The sequence below is a fragment of the Phycomyces blakesleeanus genome (genome assembly GCF_001638985.1).
Source record: "Phycomyces blakesleeanus NRRL 1555(-) unplaced genomic scaffold PHYBLscaffold_12, whole genome shotgun sequence".
NCBI lineage: Eukaryota > Fungi > Mucoromycota > Mucoromycetes > Mucorales > Phycomycetaceae > Phycomyces > Phycomyces blakesleeanus.
The window spans coordinates 1366409-1375725 of record NW_017265145.1 but is presented as its reverse complement, the minus strand read 5'-3'; the positions used below and the strand labels follow the sequence as shown (position 1 = coordinate 1375725).

General features: G+C 37.2%; 4 protein-coding genes across 4 annotated transcripts; 2 read left to right on the top strand and 2 right to left on the bottom strand.

Moving 5' to 3' along the window:
* The first annotated feature begins 220 nt into the window (after window positions 1-220).
* Window positions 221-966, top strand: PHYBLDRAFT_159087 (hypothetical protein). Its single transcript, XM_018433913.1, has 2 exons — window positions 221-597; window positions 687-966. Exons 1-2 carry the CDS (start codon window positions 297-299, stop codon window positions 722-724), a joined length of 339 nt encoding a protein of 112 aa, XP_018291135.1. The 5' UTR covers window positions 221-296; the 3' UTR covers window positions 725-966.
* A 270-nt stretch (window positions 967-1236) lies between these two features.
* Window positions 1237-2418, bottom strand: PHYBLDRAFT_146407 (hypothetical protein; the record flags this gene model as incomplete). The annotated part of the gene is made up of 1 exon (XM_018431639.1): window positions 1237-2418. One exon carries the CDS (start codon window positions 2416-2418, stop codon window positions 1237-1239), a length of 1182 nt encoding a protein of 393 aa, XP_018291134.1.
* Window positions 2419-3260: 842 nt separating this feature from the next.
* On the top strand, window positions 3261-4178 carry PHYBLDRAFT_113073 (Homeodomain-like DNA binding domain-containing transcription factor; the record flags this gene model as incomplete). The annotated part of the gene is made up of 1 exon (XM_018428327.1): window positions 3261-4178. A coding segment is annotated over one exon (918 nt), but the record flags the coding sequence as incomplete, so codon positions are not given.
* Window positions 4179-5304: 1126 nt separating this feature from the next.
* Window positions 5305-8510, bottom strand: PHYBLDRAFT_169347 (hypothetical protein; the record flags this gene model as incomplete). The annotated part of the gene is made up of 10 exons (XM_018436057.1): window positions 5305-5474; window positions 6162-6608; window positions 6694-6861; window positions 6927-6959; window positions 7092-7229; window positions 7416-7473; window positions 7537-7668; window positions 7742-7950; window positions 8027-8133; window positions 8188-8510. 10 exons carry the CDS (start codon window positions 8508-8510, stop codon window positions 5305-5307), a joined length of 1785 nt encoding a protein of 594 aa, XP_018291132.1.
* Window positions 8511-9317: the final 807 nt, after the last annotated feature.

Sequence of the window (9317 nt, the reverse complement as noted above, 5' to 3'; positions counted from 1 at the left end):
ATGTCGATTGTACAAGAACAAATCGGCACTGTTGAAGATACATTGCTAAACATGAATAGCAGAATTGGTGTTCTTGCCACCAGCAGCACTGAGACAATCACTGCTATTGACAGTTTAAGCAGGGCCCCCCTCGTTTCCCCTACCAATACAATGGCTAATGTTTCTCAGCCTGCCTTCAACGCCCCGTCTGAGTTTAGCAAGAAGGCCTCTAATGATGTTTATGTGAGTATCAGCGTGTGCAAAATTTTATTGATGTATTTTCTCATATATTCTATCAGGCCCATCTTCGTAATCTCATGTGGGATCCCAAGCTGAAAACAAGAAATCAAGCTGATATCCTGGCAAATGAGAGTAAGCCCAGATGGAATACAAATGTTTTCTTTTACAAGTCGCCAAACAAGGAGTTGGTGGTGCGACTTCTTGAAAACTTGAAGCGCAAGTTTACCCATGAGGGATTTAGAGAGGCAGACTTGAGAGCAAGACTGCACAAAAACTTCACCAGCCGGGTTTCAAAAGCAAGAAAAACCGAAGAGGAAATAAAAGCAACAAACACTCGTTCGAGAAGGGCAGGACGTGCCAGAGATGTAAGTTTAATCTCTAAATAAATAATTTCAAAATAATATAGTTTAGTCTTGAGAATTTTAAAAATACTAATACAAAAAAACTACTATTAGAATCATACTCGCCGTTTACTTGCATACACAGACAACAAAGAAGCAATTGATCTACAAATGAAGAGAGATTGTGACTTCACGATGCAAATGGCAGCAATGTCCGATGGAGAATCTGCAGATGAAGACTTCGAGAATCGCACGAAGAGCATCGTCAAGATTGTTCGGCCAGGATGGAGAAGTGACGAGGTATATTATTTTATATTAATAATTATGTCTTATTATAAAAAATATAAAGTGAAGTATTAACAAAATCATTTTAGTTCAATACTCTCATTAAACTCGTTGATGAGTATGTTATTGAAGCAATGGGGTCAAGTGCTTCTCAAATGAAGGAGAGGGTTTTCACCAGTGTGTCCAATACAGCAGTCCCAGATGACATAACCCCCAAATTTCCTCAGTGGGCCCTTAGAGACGGGTATTAAATAAACAAAAATTGCCTCTCTCTTTTTATCTATATATTACTTTTCACATACAAAATACTATCAATATATATATCAGAAATACGCGCTCTGTTTTTTTTTGTTAAAGAAAAAGAAATGTAAAAGTTCACTTTATTTATTATTTAAGCATATAGCTTCTTTGGCAATGGAATTACCAGCATTTTGCTAACATTTCTACTTGTCGCAATAGTAGCTGTAGCAACCTCTAATAAGATGCGATGTACAGGTATAATGCTATGGTAGCTATCAGGAGAGAACGTGGGCAAACAAAATTCAACACCGTCATCCTCACGCGACCTATCAGAGGAAGTACGAAACCACTTGATAAATGCGAATACATGTTGATGATCATGAACCATGCGAGTCAGATGGAGATTGTGCGTGGGTGGAAGTTGGAAGGAGTGTGTAAAAAGATACTGAATTTGTCCAGCAAATCCAAGTATAATGTTTCCATTACTACCAACAAACTTTGCCTGAACAAGTGATCCGCGACTGATTGTGCTGTTGTTTGTTCCTCGATAGTGTTGACCAAGAATGTCAATTGACTTCAATTTGATGATTTGATTGTCAAGTGCTGGGCGATTATAGGACGTGTCCTGATAGCTGGCAAGGTCTGGGAGGTTGTAAGCGACTTGGTAATATTCAAGTAAATGGAGATAGTCGGAATCATCCATTACTGATGGCTTTTTGTATTTTAGAGGAAATGTAGAAGGAGGAAGAGGCTCGTTACCCTTGGGTGGATTATAAGGATCAGTGTAGCCTTGAACGAATGCTTGCAATCGGAATGGGCGACTGGAGAGAGTGGTGACTGTGGCGGCAGGTATGGAGGTTGTAACAAGTTTAGACAGAGTGTGAATGAAGGGGATCTGGCTAGAACTTTTAAGAACAGCATTGACATAATCACCCTTATACGCATTCTGAACAAAATTTTTCATGTAGGTCGCCTCAAAACCGTCTTTGCCATTTGTCTTGAAATTCTTTAAAATACCATTGTATCGCTCAAACCCAAAGAGCCAATAACCATACACTGGTCCAAAATCACGAATGCATTCATGAAGATGGAGGTGTAGGTGCATATTGCAGGTGAGAATAGTGGCGGTATAGTCTACGTTACATGCATTGCAAAACTTTTCTAACAGGCTGTGGGCAGTGGTGATCTCATCAAAAGTAATGCTGGGCTTTACGTAGTATCGGCATGCATCAACGAAATACATCCAGTTCTTGAATTGTAATGGAGGGAGAATACCATGCAACAAGACAGGAGAATAAACCAGAACCCATGATTTCCACTCGTCCGCTTTCATGTAGCTGAAGCCCTTTCCAATTTTGGTTGTCAGTGTGGTGTAATCTCTGGGCAGTACAGTGGTCCCTCGATAATTTCAAGGCCTAGGGAAGGCCAGGTGTCTTGAAATTATCGAAGAGTGAAATTAACGAGTTCGGATTATATATTTTCCGCCAACTATGGGCGGAGTTTACATTATTCTTTAATAGAAAAAAAATATATCAAGTAATGATTTGATATGCTTCAATCCTCTGTTTAAATTCATTCTAGTTAAATATAACCCCTGGCTGCATTACTGTTTTCTACCCCCCTGTCTCGTAACCAATTATTGTTTCAAATTCTTATTCAATCAAATAATAACAGCTTTTTGGTATGCTTTTAGCTTATTATATAATGCTTATCTAATATCATTTTCAATTTTTTTTGATACTTTAATGAAATCTATCAAATCCAGAACTAAACAATAAAAATGAGCAAAAAAAACGTTTCACTTAATATTGCAAATCACCTTGAGATTTGTGATATTAAAAAGAAAAAGCCATCTATGAGTAACCCCCAATTGGCTGAATGGGCAAAGGAAACCTTTGGCCTTCAAAAAGCTCCTGATGCTTCTACAATCTCGAAGATTTTGAAGAGAGGAGACCAGGGCTTGATAATGCAAGCCGACGTAAAAAACAGAAAGCGCGTTAGAAAGGGAAAATGGCCTGTATGTAATATATCTCAACATTATGCATTTTTGCTCCATATAAAAAATAAAATTAACCTTATTATATTGTCACACAACTATAGCAAATTGAAGAAGCAGTGATTCTTTGGATCAACATTGCTGAAAATAATCAGATTCCCATCACTTGGGAATTGATTAAGACTAAAGCTACTATTTTTGCTGAAAGAATAGGCGTTAAAGATTTTAATGCTTCTCAAGGCTGGATGGAGAAGTTTGGAAAGCGTCATTGCATTAAAATGAATCGAATTCATGGTGAGGCTGGTTCTACTGATATAGAATCGCTTCAGATTGACAAGGCTGCCATCAAAGAGAAGATAGAGGGATATAGTGCTCGTGACATATATAACTTTGATGAAACAGCACTCTTTTATGCTGCCCCACCAAGAACAACAATTTCTCACCAGAAATTTTCTGGTTGGAAAGATAACAAGAAGCGTCTGACTGTAGGTCTCTTGTGTAATGCGGACGGAACGGACAAGTGGTCCGATGTACTGATGATTGGGCATGCAAGAAGACCAAACTGCTTCAACAAGAACAACAAGAAGCAAGAAGCAAGTGATCATGGATTCTCCATGTATCATTACAATAGCAATGCTTGGATGACAAGATCGATCTTTCATGTTTTCCTCCGTCGCTTTGATCATGCCATGAAAGCTCAAAAGCGCAAAGTTCTTTTGATTCTCGACAATTTCTCTGGTCATATAGTTGATTATACACCTACAAACGTCGAGCTTCTTTTTTTGCCACCAAACACCACTTCCCACCTTCAGCCATTGGATGGTGGTATCATTCGGGCTTTTAAGGCTTATTTCAAGCGTAAACAGTATGCCAAGGCATATCAGTATATTGGCATGATTCAAAATGGCAATCAAGATAAAATCGGGCCAATTGATAAAATCTTTGAAATTGATCAATTGTGGGCCATGAAATGGATAAGAGAGGCTTGGGAATCTGTCTCGGCAAAGACTATTGAGAACTGCTGGAATGCAACAATCTTTCGCTTTATTGAAGACGAAGATAGTGAAGGTAGTAGTAAAATAATTTATTGGTCATAATAGTAGTATAATCTTTCAATTCCACTTTCTTAATATTCTAAATATAATTTATAGATGTAAACCAGGCTATGATTCAGCAAAGTCTGGCTGAAAAGGTTCTCGTTGAGGGTTTACAAGAAACCCTGGACAAGATTGCTGGATCAGGTCTTCTGTCTCTGGAAGATTGTCCGACCAGCGAATCAGATCCACTCTATGAGAGACAATGCACTCATAGAGTGATCAATGAGAATGAGATCGCTGACATTGTCATGAAAGAGTATGACGCAGACGACAATGCAGCCAACAACAACAGCAATGAAGAAATTGCTGAAGTGGAATCAGCAGTTCCTTTCAAGAGAACTTATTCTGCTTCGGAAAAGTTTGAGTGTGTTTGCACGCTTTTGGATATCTTGGAAGACGAGGATATTGACAGAGACTTCGTCAGTAAGGTTGAAGGCCTTAGAAACAAGTTCCAGAAAACCGCGAACTCAAAGCAAACTAAAGTAACCAGCTTCTTTAAGTCTTTTTAAAATTTATTCTTTTTCAAATAAAATAAAAACAATTTTCTATAAGAAATATATTTTTCTTCATTTAAAAATAGAAAAAAAAAGTTAGCAGCCAAGTACAGTCAAAGCTTGATTTTGTAATATGTTTGTAAATAGTAACAATTGCAAATAACAATAAATAGTAATGACAGATAGAAATAATTAAATCTACAATAAAAACTTTTATAACAAACAAATTAGAATTATATTTATATTTTTCAAGTGAATAATCTTTACTAAACAATTAATAAATGAAACTTAATCAAAATATAGCACATATAGTTTTATTTTATTTCTAAAAAAAAAAATGAAAAAAAAAATTTAAAAAAAGTAAGCTAGATGACAACTTGATAACCCAGTGTTTGGCATGAAAACTTAACGCACTTGACATTGATGTCAATTACAAAATCGTGAAAAGCTAGAATTAAAAAAATTTAAACCAAGCTATAACTATATTGCTCTCGTCTGATTGGCTAATTTTTTTTTCTTTAAGGATTCAAGGCCAAAAAATTTCGTGAAAGTGAAATTAACGAGAATCGTGAAAGTTAAGCCCTATTTTTCGAGTTGGGTCTTCAGAGCCTTGAAATTATCGAAGCGTGAAATTAAAGGGGCGTGAAATTATCGAGGGACCACTGTACCATTGTCTCTGCAATTTTCTCCATCGAAGCAAACTCTTCAGGTCCAATTGTCTTCTCATCAATCCACCGATCCATTAATCTCTTAGACGTCCCCAGGAAAAGATTATGCATGGGATCAATGATCGTTCCACGTACTAGATCAAAGTATCCAAGGCGTTGCAACTGTGACCATCGAACACCATTTTCGACCTCCAGCTGATGCCTTTCTGAGAGTGTACTTGCATCCTTCCACTCCTCAGCATGCAACCTGCTCTCTGCACCACTGCGGATATTCCAACGAGAATAATTGAATCCACGGAAATCAACCTGGTTGCTGCTCCCTAACCGAGTAAACTGCCAGCTGCACCTGTAACAAGCACATGTGCTGTTATGCGCTGTGAATCCACTTGTCTTTCTGGCGGCTGGGATATCACATGCAACCATCAGTAGTGCAGCACGAACACTGACACCATTTGGGAATTCGTGTGTAGGAATCCACATGCCAACGTACAGCTGCTTCAAATCATCCACCAAGGGCTCCAAGTAACTATTGATCTCGTCGGTTTTTGGCTCCTTTGGACCAGGCATGAGACCTACAAGGATAATATTCTCTGGCTTGAATCTTTCATCACGGGGCAAGTTGTTGATGGCCAGATAGATAGCACCAGAGGAGTGAGTGACACCATCAAAGGGCTGGAACCAGTCGATGTTAAGTGTTAACATTAGTGAGCGTGGGTCCAACACAAATGATACACCATCCTTGTCCTTCAACTCCTTCCACATCGCACCATCATAGACATCGCACAGAGTATCTACCATCTTCAACTCCTTATTCCATTGACGAATCTTGGCTTCGAAACTAGGGCGACGGAAGAAAACGCTCAATGTATTTTTAATGGATTGGTAGACATATTCACGCTTTGCAACCAAGGCACCAGAAGATATGGATTTCGTCAAATTACAGTTGCATGCAGACCTGGCACCAAGTTTTGAGGAAACACATCGAGGAGGAGCAGATACGATATCCTGATATACTGTATGACAGTCTTGGCATACCACAAATTTCTTGATGCCTTTTGTAATAGCAGAAAATCCTGTCATTTTTTGTAAACCGGCAAGACTGGTTGGTAATTGAAAATCTTGGTCGTAGATTCTCAGCAGGTTGTTGATAAACTCAATCAAGACAGCAGCACCCTTATCAACAACATGACGTGAAGCAAACAGTACCGTAAAGATGGCTATGAATTGATGGACTTCATTTTTGGGCATATCAGGAGCAGCAAAAGGGTCTGTAAAAAATTAAAAAAAAATTAACACTTGATTTTTCTTTTACTCTCTTTTTCTTTTAGTTTTCTTTATGTATCTCACACTGACCTTCACTGTTGAAGTCCTCGATCTCGATCTCATTGACTTCATCTTCAACATTGTCATCGAAATCATTGTCGTCTCTGTCATTGTCAAACATTGAGGCGGCATCCAAAAAAGGTGAGTTGGCCTGACCGTCCATTGCTTCCACAGAATCGGAACGAGAGGTCGGGATCACTACAAATATGGAATATAATAGTTTATTAGTTTTTTTTTCTGCTTTCAAATAAAAAAATTCTTACCCTCAGTATCTACATCCATGTTTCTCATTGCGGCTGTGTTTCATTAAAAGTTTAAAAATAAACAACATAAATAAAAAATAAAAAATAAAAAATTAAAACGATTATTACGCAGCAAACAAAAAACCAACACTAAATATATTATACTATTCTCAAATATTCTGGTACCTTCAACTCTAGCTCTCTTATTACGACGAGTCTCAGTACGCTTTGCAGCATAAGAAGATTTCTGATGACTGTTGTGACATTTAATGCAGTGACAGTCTAAGGTGTGGATTTGGGTAGAGGGAAACATATTGTGTATAGCTTGAATTATAAAATAAAAAAGGAAACAAGTACTACAAATACTTTATTTGATGTGATTTTATAGCAAGCCAAAAAAATATGAATTTTTTATTGTCTATCTAAACCAATAGAATACGTCGAAAATACACCCCCAACTTAAATAAAAAAAACGGCTGAGCTGAAAAAAAACCCTGACATTTCCACTACCTTTCTCGTTACTTAAAGCTATAGTATTTTTTTTATTTTTCCAGTGATTGCTGTCAACCTGATATAAAAATACAACTTCAATACTTTGTTGCAAGTAAAATATGACATATTATTCACTTACATCTGGACAAGCAGGGCAACAGTTGGATTCCCAAAATCCAGGCAAATGCTTCTCTACCTTGGCCTCAACAATTATCGTAAGCCTGATGAAGACATGCAGAAGATTTTGGCAATATGCATTTGAGATCTGTCTCTATTTATTTTATTTTAACACAATATTTAAAATCGATTAGTAACACATACTGATGTATAATTTTTTTTCTTACCTCAGCACCCAGATTGATCTTATTGTACAGATCGGCCAAGCCCTGGCCAGAGGTGGTAAGAACATCTCGCATGTCTCTCATAAACTCAAGAAGTCCGAAATGAATTGCATATTGGACATTGTTGAGGGAAGCAGGGAGCATACCCATCTCAACCAACTGCTCAGGAATGGACTTGCATCCGCAAAAAACAATCTCAAATGTTTCTGAGACTGTGTACACATATAGGATGTTAATATATTAATCTAAGGGCAGTTTTTCTTTTAAAAATTAATAACGATTGCTTACAATGCAAAAAAAACATGTAGATGTTTTTCTTAGAGAACGTTGTGCAAGAACAAAGGAAATGAGACAAAGGAGCAATAACCTTCTTATCCAGACAGCCATCCTTGCATCTTCCAAGGTAAGGCAGGAAGGAATCAGCTAACTAGGGAAGCAAATCTACCCACTTGTTGTAGAGGCTTCTTTTCTGGGTCTGACTAGCTTCATATGTATTGAAATCAATTTTGACATCCAAGTCAGTCTGAGAAGCAGCAATGTTCTCAGAAGGCGTTTCTATGGGGGATACAGCCATGGTTCTTGCTCTCTTCTTGCACGTATATGTATACTTTAGGCGAGGACTACTAAATTCCGCCTCAGGAACAGATGGGTTTTCAGTGGGAATATAATTTAAACCACTTATTGGAACATCTTCAGAAAAGTAATCCAGTAAGAACTGAGGTACAGCTGTTCTCTGTCTTCTTTTGATAGTATGCTTGCTTGGGTTGTACATGTTTAATTTGCTTGTTAAATTCAATAAAAAGATAAAGAGTAAAGAATTATGATACTCTAAATGAGTTCTGGTATTGGTAACTGATTGCGTCACTAAAGTGGGCCGCTTTTTAAAGCTCAAGGGCTGTAGAAAACCATATGGTAGCACGAAATTGACTAATTTAGAAAAACTAGTAGCAAGTGGTAAAATTATCAGCCTTACACAAGATAATACTATGCAGTTAGCAAATGTGACAATTAATTTTGCGTGGGAAATTTATACTTTGATAGGGAAATTGTTATCCAGATTTGTACAGTGTGTAACTAAGTTGCAGAATCAATACCACTGGGGATAGTCAAGTTTATGAATAGTTTTTAGATAAGAATAAAGATGATTTTTATTAAATGTAATTCTTGACTATTTATACAAAACAATTGTTGTTTTCTGGCTAAAAGAATAGCTCAATAATATGTCTTAGATGGTGGTTATCCAGTAATATCTCTACAAGTATATTCCTCATCTCCAACATCTAAAACATAGACAAAAGACCAATCAGCAAAGTCAAGATCTTTTATCCTAAAAAGTCAACCATTACTGGTTGCTTATAACTTCCGATTTTAGTCACTGATGTCAACTCTGACATATACGTGCTTATAGAGAGTACCATTAATTCCTGTCATGAGCATGTTGTTCCTAGAATCTGAATCCTAATCTGGCCAATCCAATTCAATCCTTCTCAGAAATACTACACTTTGCTGGAAGTTTCCAATACCTGGTAACTTCTAGCAAAATTCCTTTAAGATAGGATAAATACAAATTGCTTCATCG

Excerpts from the sequence above, each read along its gene's own strand:
- PHYBLDRAFT_159087 (XM_018433913.1), top strand. The coding sequence starts at position 297 with ATGTGGGATCCCAAGCTGAAAACAAGAAATCAAGCTGATATCCTGGCA. Across the intron at positions 598-686 it reads CAGAGATGTAAGTTTAATCT|CGTTTACTTGCATACACAGA; the intron begins CTAAATAAATAA and ends AATCATACTCGC.